Genomic DNA, 17,248 nt, shown 5'->3' on the forward strand with positions numbered 1-17,248 from the left:
CCCTGAAAAAAAAATGTAAAAAAAGTTACTTGAACCAAGGTACGAATTGTTGCCACACCCGCCTTATTCCACTGGTTTCGCTCCACAAGACTTCCATCTCTTCCCAAGCTCAAAATTTTCCGCTGTGGACGGAGATTCCCTTCGCTGTAATATTTTATGTTACTGTCGATTACGGAATTCGTTCATATTTTGAACATCATCAGAAAGCTCCAAAGCAACCGGACAGTTTTATGTGCTGTGTACAGTCTCCGTACTACCCTCACTATTCCCATGTGGGCTGACGGCGATATCGTCAAAATGCAAGTCGCCATTCTCGGCGGCAGCTGATTAGGTCACACAGGCTTATCTGCCACGATCCACACGTCACGACGCAGCAGAGAAAGGGACGCGAAATATGGCCTTCACAGGCGTAAAAGCGCGCACGCTCATTTCTGAAGTGCCCATTTCCAAAAATTGACAGTTGGCAGAAGGAAGCGGAAGACCGAAAAGTTGTAAATCATCTCATCATCAAGAATATACCTGAACAGAAACAAAAGAATAAGGAGGAGAATCATACGCGAATGTAAGAGAGAAGAATAAAACAGTGTGTTAGAGAACAGAATAAACCTCGTTCTGCAAAAAGGAAATTTACTCTTAGCTCCTCAGAAAACTTAATCGAAAAATAAAAGCATTTTCCTAGAGCATGTATGTGATTTTGTTGGTGTCTGCATACAGTGTGATAAATGTAAAGAATGGTGACGTGAGGACTGGGCAGATTATGAAAATACGTTACCTCTGGGGCTGCTGCTGAAAGATTTCGTGTGTCAACTCTCGCCTGACTAAACGAGTGCTCTTATCCGCAGGTTCGAGTAAAAGTACGCAGTTAACTCTTATGCATTTTCGCTCTTATTGTGTCTGTCTTAAGAGTAACCGTTCATTCAGTTTTATGGTGATTAATGTGTAAGAGCTTAAATGAGAGATTGCTAAATAAATAATTAGAGTACAGTAAAAGGTTAAGTAGATGTCAGTAGTTTCTCCGTATCTGCGTACACTTACCAGAAACCCGTTTACCTAATTACATAATTTTTCTCATTTTTTCATGAAACAGTATTTGTCTAACATGAAAATATTTCACTTCATCGTCAAAAAAATATACCTGTTTTTTGCAGTCGCGATATCTCTCAAATTTTTTCGTTACATCCCACAAAGTAAATACAGGTCGTTACTGTTGTATTGGCAACATTCGTCTCTGGGTACTCCCAATATCAAGAAACACTTTAGTCGGATTACGAATTCAGCGATGAATACTGAAATCGGTGAAATGTGTATCTTGGTCAATCAATTTTGTATCAAAGTAGTTTTCGAGTTTTCAATTTTTTTTAAATACAGGGACTGGAAATTCATTTATTATGCAAAATGTCAGAGAAATCGGGAAAGTTTCTTCGTTATTACATTCTCCTACAGTACCACTGAAAAATTTGCTTGCAGTCACTTACGTCTTTCCAGCGCCGATTATCGCAAACGAGGACGTTTTACAGACCGTTCAAAGCTGGAGAGATCGCGTCGACGTAGACGACGAATTTGCCAGCATTTCAGTTAGAACGCACGCTAGTCAGAAATGTGGAACACGGTGAAAAGTGTGTGGTGCTTAGATGCGCATTCGAGTCGCGAAGTAAATAAAACAGCGAACGATAGTGAAAAATTTTTCGGGAATTTGACGCTAAAAAGACATCATAAAAACAGTACACATATTTTCCCTAAAAACCATAATATTCTGTATATAAGCTTCGGTACAGTATGTAGCTATAAGAGTAAATTCTGACAGGAATTCTAATTACTGTAATGTTATAAGATTTGACCAAATCTAGAATACAGTTCTTTGTAAGCATGCTTTTTCAACATAAAATTCTTTTATCCGAAAAGATATTTCGGTGCCGTCGCTGTTAAATGTTTTTCACTGTACACCTACATCTACATACATACTCCGCAATCCACCATACGGTGCGTGGCGGAGGGTACTTCGTACCACAACTAGCATCTTCTCTCCCTGTTCCACTCCCAAACAGAACGAGGGAAAAATGACTGCCTTTATGCCTCTCAACGAGCCCTAATCTCTCTTATCTTATATTTGTAGTCTTTCCGCGAAATGTAAGTTGGCGGCAGTAAAATTGTATTGCAGTCAGCCTCAAATGCTTGTTCTCTAAATTTCCTCAGTAGCGATTCAAGAAAAGAACGCCTCCTTTCCTCTAGAGACTCCCACCCGAGTTCCTGAAGCATTTCCGTAACACTCGCGTGATGATCAAACCTACCTGTAACAAATCTAGCAACTCGCCTCTGAATTGCTTCTATGTCCTCCCTCAATCCGACCTGATAGGGATCCCAAACGCTCGAGCAGTACTCAAGAATAGGTCGTATTAGTGTTTTATAAACGGTCTCCTTTACAGATGAACCACATCTTCACAAAATTCTACCAATGAACCGAAGACGACTATCCGCCTTCCCCACAACTGCCATTACATGCTTGACCCACTTCATATCGCTCTGCAATGTTACGCCCAAATATTTAATGGACGTGACTGTGTCAAGCGCTACGCTACTAATGGAGTATTCAAACATTACGGGATTCTTTTTCCTATTCATATGCATTAATTTATATATATCTATATTTAGAGTTAGCTGCCATTCTTTACACCAATCACAAATCCTGTCCAAGTCATCATGTATCCTCCTACAGTCACTCAACGACGACACCTTCCCGTACACCACAGCATCATCAGAAAACAGCCGCACATTGCTATCCACCCTATCCGAAAGATCATTTATGTAGATAGAAAACAACAGCGGACCTACCACGCTTCCCTGGGGCACTCCAGATGATACACTCACCTCCGATGAACACTCACCATCGAGACCAACGTACTGGGTCTTCGAGGCAGTCACATACTTGGGAACCAATCCCATATGCTCGTATCTTAGGAGTCTGCAGTGGGGCACCGAGTCAAACGCTTTCCAGAAGTCAAGGAATATGGCATCCGTCTGATACCCTTCATCCATGGTTCGCAAGATATCATGTGAAAAAAGAGCGAGTTGCGTTTCGCAGGAGCGATGCTTTCTAAAGACGTGCTGGTGCAGGTACAGCAACTGTATTTTTGTGCTCACCACGTTCTTTGCCACGTACTAATGCTAGCACCCCTGCAGAAGTTCCTGGCTGGGTTTCCTTCGCTGGGCTGCTATCTCCTCCTGTCGTGCTATTATACACGATGATGCGAACTGTAGTTTCGTCTCCTGCCATTACACGGGAAGGAGCAACATCCTCGTTACTGCAAATGCTTTTGATGCTTTCACTGTCCGTTGCTATCCGACGGTAGGCACTTCTGAAAGAACCACCGCAGTTCTGAGTACCCCTGTCCAAAACGCATTAGTTGACAAACGCATCGTTAGATCTTACCGCATGACAGATAGCTGCTATGAAGTCGACACGGAAGCGGTACCATGTTTACTTCGCAGCTAATGATTTTGAGTATAGCATAAATGCTTTCTTATCTGAATACCACGAAAGAAAAGAGGAGCAACAGCAAACATCTGGTGTTTACGACACCACTCTCTACGGCAATGATTAGCCAGTTCCAGATTCCCGCCAAATGCAGTGAAGATAGAGAAACTTAAAGTGCACACTCTCAGACGATGCCCACTACTGTCCGCACTTCTCTTAGTATAACAAGCTACCGATTATAAGGGTTACTGCGGACCCGAGACCGCACTGATAACGGAAAATTAATATATGCTTCGGTCCGATTGGCTGAAGTTCGTGTGAGCATGTCCTTCCAGCATGAGGCAGTTTCATCAGCATTGTAAATCTGTCGTGGGAGAAAATTGTTCTGTTCGATGGAACTAACGAATTCATTGCGAAAAGCATCATCCGCGTCTTTGTTACGACGAATCCCGTTGCGATGTTTAAATTGAGTCAGCCGTCCTGAAGAAGCGTTAAATGTTTCCTTCAGTCGTCAGAGTTATAAGGAACTCCCTTCCTTTCTCTATTAACATGTGACCTCTTACGGGCACTCTTTCTCCTCTTTTCTGCCGGAACCACAAATGCAGTGCTTCATCTACTTTCGCGTGATCATCCGGTTTCGGTTGTCAGCTCTGGTTGCAAAACTTAGCGGTTTTCCTTTATTTTTCTTTTAAGTCTCTCACTGTTTCTATTGCTATCCCATAATCCCGGGAAATATTTGCTAAAGATCTGCCTTTATCTAATTTTTCCACAACTTCCTCTTTCTGATCTTCAGAATAACACGTTTGCGTTTCTCTCTCATCTTTCTAGCACATGTCAACTATCTGCAGCTTCAGTATCAACAAGCAACGTGGTATAGGTTAACATTCATTGTCAATCATCCAGTTTAGAAGCTGCGGTGTTATTGAGATCTACCGGTTACTGGAAAAGTATCATGAACAATGCATTACTCACGGCAGTGTTTAACAGTGTGCTTTCATTTCGTATCAGCGCCGAGCAAGAATTACTAAGGGAAACATTTCAGGAAGAAAATTCAAATCATTTTCTTTGCTATCCGCTTTCAATGAGTTGGGAAAGGACTAAACAAACATATAGATAAGAAATCGGCCGTGGACCTGTTACAAATGTGGAGTCCCCGCCGGCCGCGGTGGCTGAGCGGTTCTAGGCGCTTCAGTTCGGAACCGCGTGACCGCTACGGTTGCAGGTTCGAATCCTGCCTCGGGCATGGATGTGTGTGATGTTCTTAGGTTAGTTAGATTTCAGTAGTTCTAAGTTCTAGGGAACTGATGACCTCAGCTGTTAAGTCCCATAGTGCTCAGAGCCATTTGAAGCATTTGTAGGGTCCCCATGTTTACCCGAAATTAACAACGTAAAAGTATTTCAGGGATCGGTACTGGCGCCCGCATCGTCTTAAAGCGGTAAAGCATAAGTCACATGCGTAATAGCGTATTATAAACGAAAATATCTAACCTGAACTACAAAGTGCTAAAACGTCACCTCGTCACTCGATCCGAGTTACAGGCTCTCCATCTGACGCCTTCCATGGGCAACAAAAATTTAAAATGCTGTCGTATCTACTCATTAAGATGTGCAGGATAGTTACAGTTAAACCTTCGCTACTTGAAAGGACCCCCACGACAAACGAGTGATCGAACGACAAGGAAATATTGTGGAAACATTTGTAAGGATATGCAAGGGAGAAATAGAAATTAGAAAATTGTAGCGAAATGCAGGAAGATCTGCAGCGGATAGGCACTTGGTGCAGGGAGTGGCAACTGACCATTAACATAGACAAATGTAATGTATTGCGAATACATAGAAAGAAGGATCCTTTATTGTATGATTATATGATAGCGGAACAAACACTGGTAGCAGTTACTTCTGTAAAATATCTGGGAGTATGCGTGCGGAACGATTTGAAGTAGAATGATCATATAAAATTAATTGTTGGTAAGGCGGGTACCAGGTTGAGATTCATTGGGAGAGTCCTTAGAAAATGTAGTCCATCAACAAAGGAGGTGGCTTACAAAACACTCGTTCGACCTATACTTGAGTATTGCTCATCAGTGTGGGATCCGTACCAGATCGGGTTGACGGAGGAGATAGAGAAGATCCAAAGAAGAGCGGCGCGTTTCGTCACAGGGTTATTTGGTAACCGTGATAGCGTTACGGAGATGTTTAACAAACTCAAGTGGCAGACTCTGCAAGAGAGGCGCTCTGCATCGCGGTGTAGCTTGCTCGCCAGGTTTCGAGAGGGTGCGTTTCTGGATGAGGTATCGAATATATTGCTTCCCCCTACTTATACCTCCCGAGGAGATCACGAATGTAAAATTAGAGAGATTAGAGCGCGCACAGAGGCTTTCAGACAGTCGTTCTTCCCGCGAACCATACGCGACTGGAACAGGAAAGGGAGATAATGACAGTGGCACGTAAAGTGCCCTCCGCCACACACCGTTGGGTGGCTTGCGGAGTATAAATGTAGATGTAGATGTAGATGAATAACGAATATAGCATTGAAATAAGCACATTTTAACTTCCGAGTGGCAGGGTGACGTTTGTTAATTGCGTACCATGTTTACGTTTCAGTTTACAAACATTGATCAATGTGATGACGACCTGTATCCACGACAGAGTGGAATCGCTCTAGCGATTGCTCTACTGCTGTCCGAAACAACGGTGGACAATGAAATGTTCAGCTGGCGTGACACAACTCGTGCACTGTTTGAAGATCAAACACTATGCCCAGCATTCTCGGCCATGGCGACAGTAACTCCCTGAACAATTTGTGGGGGAAGTGGACCCTCGGTTCTCCCAGGAGCAATTTCCAAACCGCCGGTCAGTTCGACTTTTCGAATCCTGTTCTTCGACACCAGTGCCGAAAGAGGACCTCTCTGCATTCCTTTAATGCATCAATATTTGCGAAATGCACCAGCACTAGTACTATTATTTTGATAAATCAGCTTAACGAATAACACGTTACTCACCTATGTTGACTGTCTGCAACTGTAATGCACACTGATGCTTGTGTTTCAATCCTGCATCACCATAACGAGTTTCGGTGTCTAACGGAAAGTCACGACTCTAACACACTGCAAATCCTGCAGCACACAATCTGAACATAGTTCCTATAAAGTTTGGTACACATACAGTCAATAGTTTTCCGTGTATACTGGCTCAAGAAGCGAAAGTTTAATCGTAAACACACTGTATTATAGTATGTTAAGGGATTATCACAAAAACTCAAGTATTAAAATTAGAAAAAGAGGCAACCTAACTCATGGTGCACATATTACCCAGAGCACATACATCTAATATTTGAGAATGAGAGCTCTTGGCGACTTCAAGCAGAATTTTGCAGATAATTTCAAACCTTCTCGAATCTTTTTGTCAGTGAATATGAATAACGAAAAGAAAAAAAAGTTTATCGTTCATTTTGGCTGTTCATGCAGTAAAACTTGAGCATCAGGTATTATGTTTTAATTTATTACTTCTTTACTGCTAACTCTATTCACAACACATTTTGCGAACGGTATCTACACATGTCACAAGCACGTACATGCAAAACTATAGCACTATAAGACACATAGTTTAGGAGCTATTGCGTCATAAAATTAGGGGTTCGTGAAAAATCAGCTTTTCTTAAAACTGACTCTACTCATCCAGCGTTTGATAATTAGAGCACTTGCGACGTGCAACAGACATTAAATATAATTTGTAACCTCGGTTTTGGCCTATCTGTGGGTGAATAATACGAAACTAATAAAACGAAGATGATTAGGGTTTTTCATCATCAGCGATATAGGTTTTACTAGTTTAATGTCAAAAGTTTAACACATTAACTCATTTGAAATGTAGTAAGTTCTTTGACGTCGTTTTATACATAGAATTCGATTCCTTAAAGAATTTGGGGTGTGTCGTTAATAGATCGTTCTAATTATAAGAGAACACTTCAGGATTTGTTTTTTTTTTTTTTTGCCTTTTCAGTAATATCCGGGCTGTGCATGGAAAATTCGTAAACCTTTCGATAAGCTTGCCGTGTTTTGACGGGAGCCAGGATAACCTCGTGTTAAGCGATTTTTCCCCTTAGGTGTTTTCGTATAAAAAGTTGTTCACTGTTATTCACTGCATTCCACTGTGCAGCGTGAGAGGGGCAGGGGTGTGGCACTGTAGATCACCGGTGCAGACGGCTGCGGGCACCGTACCTGGGGTCCGCATCCAGCGGCTGCAGGTGCATGCATCAAGGGCCACTCCTGTCCTCTCCTCTCGGCGTCGTTTCGGCACCCGCTGGCGAACGCGTCTTCAGGAGTGGGACGAGTCCGCGGCGACCGGGCGGTCACCGGCTGGCTCGCTAACGCGTGCGTTACTGCGTGCCCGCATCTGCCCCGCAGCGCGGCGGCGGCGGCGGCGGCGGCGGTATCGGCGCGCGCCCGCGCCACTTCCGCGGCCGAATCTGGAGCTCGCCAATGGCAAAACGCGGCCAAGAGTTCGGCGGCACGCTATTGGGCGACGCCGCCGGAAGGGTGGGTCCGGCGAAGCCAATCGCGGCGGCGGCCCGCCGGGGAAGGGGGTTGAAGCGGAAGCGCGTGGAAGGGATAGCCGGCCCCTCGTTTCTCCGGGGCGCTTTTTCCAGCCGCCGGTCTTCTATCGGGTGTCGAAAGGCGCTTCGCGTGAAATGGCTGCCCTATTACTCCTTCCACCCCTCGCACGACTCCGACAGCGAGAACGCTGCTTCTCATTGTCACCCGCGCCATGCGTTCACACCTGCACTGGTTGTCCGATATTTGGCGTTTATCTCCACCACAATTCTATATTGTAGAGTCTGCGAACCAGTACATCGTCCGTGACAAGGGGGATGTTTTCTGCATCCACATAGACACGTACACACTTCTAATGCCACTCTACGGTGCCTGGTAGAAGGTACTGTGTACCACTACCACTTCCTGTTCCACTCGCAAATACAGCGAGGAAAACGCGACCGTCTATATGACCTAATTTGTCTTAACTTTGTGGTCCTTACGTGAAATGTCTGTTGGTGGCAGACCTATGCCGCAGTCAGCTTCAAAAGCCGTTTCTCTAAATTTCCTCAATAGGTTTCCGCGAAAAGAACGTCGCCTTCACTCCAGCAATTCCTATTTGAGTTTGCGAAGTATCTCTCTAATACTTAGGTGTTGTTATAACCTACCGCTACCAAATACAAAAGCACGCTTCAGAACTGTTTCGATGTCTTCCTTTAATCCGAACTGGTGCGGATCGTAAGCATTCGAGCTGTACTCAAGAATAGCTCGCACTAGCCTCTTACATGCGGTCTCCTTCACAGATGAACCACACTTCACCAAAATTCTCTCAATAAACCGAAGTCGACCCTACCCCAATGGAGACATACTTGTTCCACTTCATATCGCTTTGCAATGTTACGCCCAGATTTTTAAACGACGTGACTGTATCAAGCAGGATACTACCAATGTTATTGGTTCGTTTTTTATGCTCATCAGCATTAACTTACATTTTTATACATTTAGAGCTAGCTGTCATTCATCACACCAACCAGAAATTTCGTATAAGCCATCTTGTATCCCTCTACAATCAATGAACTTGAACACATTCCCGCACACCACAGCATCACCAGCAAACAAATGCAGATTTCTGCCCACTCTGTCCGCCAGATCATTTATGTACGAGTATGCAAAACACAACAGCAATCCTATCACACTTTCCTGGGGCACTCCTGACTATACCCTTGTCTCTGATGAACACTCGCCGTCGAGGAAAACTATACGTTTCCTTTCAGGTCAGTTCATGAATGCAGCTTGGGAAGAATGACTGCATATACGCACCTGTCCGTACGATTATTAGTTGATTGTACTTTTAAGATATCTATGGGATCGAAAGTTTATTTACAACTTGTACACAAATAAAACTGCCGTTATAAGACTGCAATGATGCGGAAGGGAAACTGTAGTTGCGAATGGAGTGAAGCAGGTCTGTAGCACATCCCCGATGTTATTCACTCGACACAATGAGCAAACTGTGAAGGAAACCAACGAGAAATTTGGAGAGGAAAAAAAAACTTGCGATGACATTATGATTCAATCAGAGACTACAAAGGACTTAGAGCAACTTAACAGAATGAACAGCGTGTTGAAAAGTGATTACAGAATGCACGTCCACAAAAGTAAAACAAGGGTAACGGAATTCAGTGGAATTAAATAGGACATTGCTGACGCAATTAGATTAGTAAATGAGACGCTTGTGGTAGTACATGAGTTTTACTATTTGGACAACAAAATAATGACGATGGTAGAAGTAGAGACGACAGAAAATGGAGAATTGCAATGGCAAGATAGCTTTTCTAAATGATATAATTTTTTACAAGTAATTTAAAGTGTTAGGAAACTTTTGTTAAAGGATATGTCTGAAATGTTCCTCATACGGCAGTGGAACGCGGGCTCTGGAAGGACAGACAAGAAGACAGGAGAAGCTCTTGACGTGTGGTGCTAAAGAAGAAGGCTGAAGAGTTAATAGGTATATTCGATAAATAATGAAGTAGTGAGTAGAGTCGAGGAGACAAGAGCTTTATAGGCTGACTAAAAGATCGAATCGGATAACAGTACACATAGCGAGGCATCAAGGAACAATTAATTTGCTAATGGAATGACGAGTGGGAGATAAAAATTGTAGACGGAGATCAACGCCTGACTACACCTAACAGGTTCAGGTGTAAGCAGACTGCGGAAGTGTACAGATATGGACATTCTCAAGATAGAGTAATGAGGAGGCCGGCATCAAATCAGTCATCGGACACAAGAGTACAACAACAACAATAAAAGAGCAGAAGTTATAAGTACTAGTAAAGTTCTCTCATACACTAACTAAAGACGAATATTACGGTCTTCGTAGAAAAGTATACGGGGAAAAGCTTACAAAAAATATGAACAGCAGTTGGAAGGTGCACGCGTATATTGCAAATGGAGTGCTGTAACCGAACACAGGTATGCTACATAGCCACAATTTACTCTTAACGTAATTCGATAGTTTAATAACCAAGAGGTGGAAGAAAGGAATGATTACGATGTCTTTAGAAGTAAGAAAGGCACTTGTACGAACGCTTGTATTTTCAATTATTGCTTACACTGATGTTATCGTGCAAGGTATTTCTCAGTAGTCCTCTCGGCGCTTTTAACTGGTGATCAATGCCTGTTAAAGAGATATCTGTGACAATGGACTTTTTGATCACATTTCCACCTACCGCTGCCGTGGCTAGATGCAGCCAAGCAGAGAGATTTCCATACACCCTGTCTCCTCTATCATTAACATACACTGTCCCTTGTATCTCTCCTCTGCCTTAAAACTCTCGTCTGGACAACAAAGCAGATACAGTCGTTCCCATCAGAGCAAACACCGTTCTGTCACACACCATCAGCAACAGGAACCCAACAACGGAATGATCCCCCTTACTATATCAGATAACCAGGTAACAACTCCAGTTCCCAAAGACCGTTGATGATATATCTAGTAAGAATGATTTAGTAAGAATGATCCCCCTTACTCTATCAGATAACCAGGTAACAACTCCAGTTCCCAAAGACCGTTGATGATATATCTAGTAAGACAACGATAATGTAAATGTCGTGTGACTAGGGCCTCCCGTCGGGTAGACCTTTCGCCAGGTGCAAGTCTTTCGATTTGTCGCCACTTCGGCGACTTGCGCGTCGATGGGGATGAAATGATGGTGATTAGGACAACATAACACCCAGTCCCTGAGAAAAATCTTCTACCCAGCCGGGAATCGAACCCGGGCCCTTAGCATTGACAGTCTGTCGCGCTGACCACTCAGCAACCGGGGGCGGACACAATAATGTCTTTATGTTTGTTTCCATCAGGAGCAGCGTGCTCCACGACTGTATTAATGAGATCCAAAATAGGAGGAATGGCAGCATCGGTCACAAATTTTTAATCTGTTTTCTGCAGATCTATTTGAGTTACTGTGAAGATATCTTCAGTGTATTTTCGTAAATAAAATACCATACGGTACCACTTGAGATTACAGATAACCAACATCAATTGAACTACTGCCTATGGAGTGTGACGAGAAAAGGTTTATGCTCGGATGGGAGTGAGTGTTTCTGTTCTGTTGCCCACACGAGAGCGTTAAGGACGAGGAGAGATAACGAACATCAGTGAAATTGATGTCCGTTTTCCTTAATGTGGTGTTGTATTTACGATAAATCATCATGACTTCGATATAATGGACTGAAGATAGCTACACAGTAGCTGAAATCGATCTGCAATAAGCAGATTAAAAATTTACGACTGATGCTGCCCCTTCTCATATCGTGGAACAATAAGTTCTGTCTTTGTTCTGTGCGTACACCTACCCCATTACAACTAACATTCCTTTTTTCCGACGAAGACCTTTCTCATTCTCGAAGTCCGTAGCTGATGGAGTCTACCTGAATTTCTCTGCCTCAGCACTCATTATGTCAGAAAATGTCACGTATAAATTCATTCTGTATCTGCTACTATCGCTATTACTATCAGCAACAGCAGCTGCTATAGCACCGCTAGCATCAATGCTATTAGTTCTTTGTATGTACTGTTATTCACCCCGGGTTCCCGGGTTCGATTCCCTGCGGGGTCAGGGATTTTCTCTGCCTCGTGATGACTGGGTGTTGTGTGACGTCCTTAGGTTAGTTAGGTTTAAGTAGTTCTAAGTTCTAGGGGACTGATGACCATAGATGTTAAGTCCCATAGTGCTCAGAGGCATTTTTTTGTTATTCACGTTGTCATTAGATGCATTCAAACTTTGATACAATAATTTTTAATTCTAACACCACCACTTTATTACTATTAAATTATTAAAATTATTATAATTTTTGAAGTAAATAGAGATGAAGAACAAACTCGAATTGGTGGGTGTGGGGAATGAAAGCAGACCGGTCCCTTTTAAGGGAATCATCTCAGCATTTTACGGAAACCACGGGAAAGCTAAACATGGAGGGCTAGAGGGATTTGTACCGGAATCCACCTCACTTAGTGTAGTGGGCGAATTCAACATGTTCAGGCGAACAAAGAACAAAAATTCATTTCGGTAACGCAGACCGTAATTCCAGAACTCTACTGAATAACACTGGAGAAGACAGGAGATCGTGTTAAAGAAAAAAAATCCCCTCTTTTCTTAAAAAATGATTTGCTCAACCGCGGGAAATTTAAATCGGAATGGTCGCCCGGGATTCGAACGCTGCTCCTTCTCCAGTCCGATGCCTTGACTGTCTCGGTCAGCTGAAGCTAACTTCACAATTGGTCCATCACCTGTCTGCTCGAAGCATTCACTATTCGCTGTGTATCATCGGAAAGCGTGCTCTTTTATTTTGTGTCGCTTCCACAGTGGGAGAGCCACCACTCTGTGATACAGCCAGCCTCTCGCCTCACGATGAACACGTCACTACAGACTCGCCGGGAGCGGCAGGTAGTCATCGTTTTTGTTTGATGCCGAAAGCGAACGCCAGGGATGTCCGTGACCATTCAGAGTGTTAATTGCTGGATAGGAGAAGACTAATGCCACATAATAACGGTGGTTATCGAATGAACAGCGTCATTAAACTGGACGCCAGTACACTGATTAAACTAGTACTATCGAAACAAGTAATTTCGAGCGTCGGTAAAGCCTTTCACGCATTATCCTTGTGGTTAAGTAAGTAGCTTGTTCTTGTGTAGCGCGCATTAAAGAGCGTAACACACTTAAAAGAGATCTTTATCTTTAAAGCGACAGTCCGTTTTCTTCGCTTCGTACTTTGAAGCAGTGGCTCCGTCCATACTCACCGTTGACTTCGTTTTGCTGTTGTACTATCTGTGCTGTGAAAGAATCTCCAGTACTATTAATAGAACTCGGCACAACAAGTTTTATGACAACCGAGAACTGTTCCAGGCGGACAGCTGACTCATGCACAACACTGCAATTATTACTGGAACCGCAATGTTTTATCTCTATGTATTTAAGAAAAAAAATTGTCACAAGCAAAAAACTCAAGATATGTGCTGAAGGAAACAAATTATGAAAACCGTATTATGTACAGCACAACATAGGCAAAAGTAACTAAAAAAAGACGCCTAGTTAGCTTATTGACACATTTCCTGCCTCGTTAGTGGTTAATTGTCAGAGACGTTGAATTAATGGATTTATTTCTCAATTTATAATCTCTTCGATTGCACTAATTGTCAAATACAAACTAAATTGAAAACAAGAGTAACGAAAACTCGTCTACAGCATGTAATGCAACAGAAAAGATAATTTATAAATTTTCAGTGTTTCGGCCGCGATTTCTATTTGAAATACATTTTGAGTAGGAGATCTGCCTTGATTCAACCTTATGATTTGTTTGTTAGAGATAATGCAAGCTGATTCGTGTGCAGTCGCAGAATAACTACGTGATTCCAGTAAAGTGCGTCTAATGATGAAACCGCATACATGGAAATCTGTTTTACGTAATAAGCAAAACGCGAGGTTTAGCAAGACAGATTTCTCACTCCAAGAATAGTTTATTTTTTCGCTGCTACCGTAATAAATTATTTTGTATCTCATAACGGACAATACTCTTCTCAGTACTTAAACGTACAGTTTTTCGCTTGGTTGCAGTTCCATAAAGCAGTAAAGTGATTCATGCTAGTATGTTCCCACTCGTTGACAAATATCATACTCTCACACTTCCGTTAGTGCATTACTTTTGATGAAATTCCTAAATTCCTAGCCGCGCGAGATTACTAGCTGTTGTTATCTGTTTACCCTCTTTAAGTACATGCGTCTCTGTTATTCTCTAGCCGGCCGGTGTGGCCGTGCGGTTCTAAGCGCGTCAGTTTGGAACCGCGTGACCGCTACGGTCGCAGGTTCGAATCCTGCCTCGGGCATGGATGTGTGTGATGTCCTTAGGTTAGTTAGGTTTAAGTAGTTCCAAGTTCTAGGGGACTCATGACCTCAGTAGTTAAGTCCCATAGTGCTCAGAGCCATTCGTAACGTAGTCGGCTTGTCCCAAACACTTTCCCACAGCTAAGAAGTTCGCAGTATGTATGATAGATCGTACCTGACACAAAATACTCGGGTTTCAGTTCTGCATTTTCTCATTTTTCGCACCGAGGTCTCCCAAATATGCCGGGCAATGTTGACGCAGAACACATGAAATGTGTTATTCAGCCTACAAGCGACGAGTCTTACAGACGGAAATCGTCAAAGACCTCATTATCATTTTACGTCATGTTATTCTATTTTTTTTCGCGATCCCTACTGATTCTGATGTGTCTCTTTTTCAAAGTTTGTATGTTTTTTTTCCAGTCATTATTTCTAGAATTGCTGAATCCTGCCCTTTGTAGTCAGTTACCGTGACCGCAAGCATCCGTTTAAAACCTTCCGGTGTTAGGGAAAAAAATTTCTCCTCATATTGTAAGCTCCGTTTTGTAACAGAATTACTTGCTGTTTAACCTTTTACTTTGCTATTTTTGGTAAACATAGGTCACAGCCTTCCACCACAGCGCTACATCTCTATAATAAAGGAGCATACAGCAAATTACATGTGCTATTTGATGGGATCGAAGTTTCCCATCGCTATTTAGCTAAAATATCTGTCACATCTGTCAAAGAAGCTTCGCTCAAAGAGTAAATCTCTTTCATAAAGCAGTCAGAAAGAGCTGGAGAGGAAATGCAGGTAAGCTAACTGATGCTGCAATTTGACTTAAGTATGCAGCACTGAATATTGCGCAGAATAGATGTAGGCCTGAATGGGATCATGAAGACCATTACTGGTATTGTCAGACTGACACCAGTTCAGTGATTGCCTGTTACTTCCAATGTTGCCGCTCTGGACCATAAAAAAGGTGCTAAAAGACAAATTTACAAGAGTGCATAGTTTCCTCTCAGCTCGCTTCTGAGCAGCGCTTTCTAGAATCCACCAGCAGCGCGCCTAAAGTCACAGAACCACCTTTGGTTGAGCTACTGATCGCTGATATCACGGAGATGTGGAAACAACTCTGGTATAAACGTACACCCCAGATCGCCCAAGTAATTAAAAAACGAACGACGTAAATTCCAGGGTAGGATCCTCGCTCTCGCGAATGGTCGAGATTCAGCCGCATCCGAAAGGAAGAAAAAAGACGTAAAGAAGTGGCGTTATTGTGAAAATACTGCTTGTGACAATGGTACGGAGGAATAGACAATAATTTGGAGAACTACTAACTTCGTAATTTTAAAGAAGGTCCGAAGGATTTGATGTCGACATCAGTGGGTGGTATTCGCAGTTCCTGGTTTATGCCATCGTCCTCATTTAGTTATATGTTGGCACAGTGGATAGGCCGTGAAAAATGGAACACAGATCAATCGAGAAAACAGGAAGAAGTTGTGTGGAACTACGAAAAAAATAAGCAAAATATACAAACTGAGTAGCCCATGCGCAAGATAGGCAACATTAAGGATAGTCTGAGCCCAGGAACACCGTGGTCCCGTGGTTAGCATGAGCAGCTGCGGAGCAAGAGGGTCTTGGTTCAAGTCTTCCCTCGAATGACAACTTTATTTATTTTCGCAAAGTTAAGATCTGTCCGTTCGTTCATTGACGTCTCTGTTCACTGTAATAAGTTTAGTGTCTGTGTTTTGCGACCGCACCGCAAAACCGTGCGATTAGCAGAAAGGACGTGCCTCTCCAATGGGAACCGAAAACATTTGATCGCAAGGTCATAGGTAAACCGATTCCTCCACAGGAATATATTCTATACGACACTGGTGACGGCATGTGCGTCACATGACAGGAATATGTTGTCGAATGGCGAATGGGTAAAAAGATTCTTCTACCTTGCCCGATTTAGGATTTCTTGTGGATGTGATAACCACTCCCAAAAAAGTGATGAAAACGTAACGGACGGACAGATAATAATTGTCTGAAAATAAATAATTAAAACTTTTCACTCGAGGGCAGACTTGAACCAAGGACCTCTGGTTTCACAGCTGCTCACGCTAACCTCGGGGCCACAGCTTTCTAGAGCTCAGATACTCCTTGATGATACCTATCTTACACATGGACTACTCAGTTTGTATATTTTGCTTATTTTTTCATAGTTCCGCACAACTTCTTCCTGTTTTCTTGATTGATCTGTGTTCAGTTTTTCAAGGCCTATCCACTGAGCAACTTATAACTAAATCTGAGGGTGGTGCGATGGGGAGGTTCCCTTGTTAGTATTATAAGGATTTTTTGTACTGTTAACAGTAAATTGGTTGAAATAATGGAACTATTTCTGTGATGTACGTTTTTCGAGTATATTGCATAGAACGTAACTAGCTTTAGACTACAAAGGAACGGCTTTAAAAATTCAGTAATAAATGCATAAATAATAAATAACTTTTATAAGTGAAAAATGACAACCTGCACTGTGGGTCGCAATCAACTTTAAATTAGTGAGTAAGTCAGTCCAAAATTCCGAGGAAGGGAAGGGCATATCAATTCCAATAGACTATGCCTAGAAAAGCGCTGCAGTTTTCAAACTAGCTTCCTGGTTGACGAGAGATTTACTTTACTTTTTAAGTAAATTCTTGCTTTGGAATTAAAAATTAACAGTGTGTAAGATATGATGGACGTCCGCATGCTGACAGCAAACAACAACGAAGGGAAACAAAACACAGTAATCGTGTAATTATCAGATACGCCTTTCTGTAGAAGGCTACTTAACGTCTTTGATGTAAGCTATAAGTACCTACATTTACACTCTGCAAACCACTGCGAAGTG

At 42.6% G+C, this 17,248-nt stretch overlaps 1 protein-coding gene across 2 annotated transcripts in view; it reads right to left on the reverse strand.

Moving 5' to 3' along the window:
- Window positions 1–17,248, reverse strand: part of LOC126191546 (uncharacterized) — an 84,588-nt gene that overhangs the window by 58,127 nt on the left and 9,213 nt on the right. The window contains exon 1 of one of the 2 annotated variants that reach the window (XM_049932455.1): window positions 7,693–7,773. The exons of the other annotated variant lie outside the window; for it this stretch is intronic. Within the exon in view, the coding sequence (XP_049788412.1) occupies window positions 7,693–7,724 (32 nt within the window). The 5' untranslated portion in view covers window positions 7,725–7,773. Of the gene's footprint in view, window positions 1–7,692; window positions 7,774–17,248 lie in introns of those variants that run through there. 2 annotated transcript variants of the gene reach the window in all.

The sequence above is a fragment of the Schistocerca cancellata genome, chromosome 6, assembly GCF_023864275.1.
Source record: "Schistocerca cancellata isolate TAMUIC-IGC-003103 chromosome 6, iqSchCanc2.1, whole genome shotgun sequence".
Lineage (NCBI taxonomy): Eukaryota > Metazoa > Arthropoda > Insecta > Orthoptera > Acrididae > Schistocerca > Schistocerca cancellata.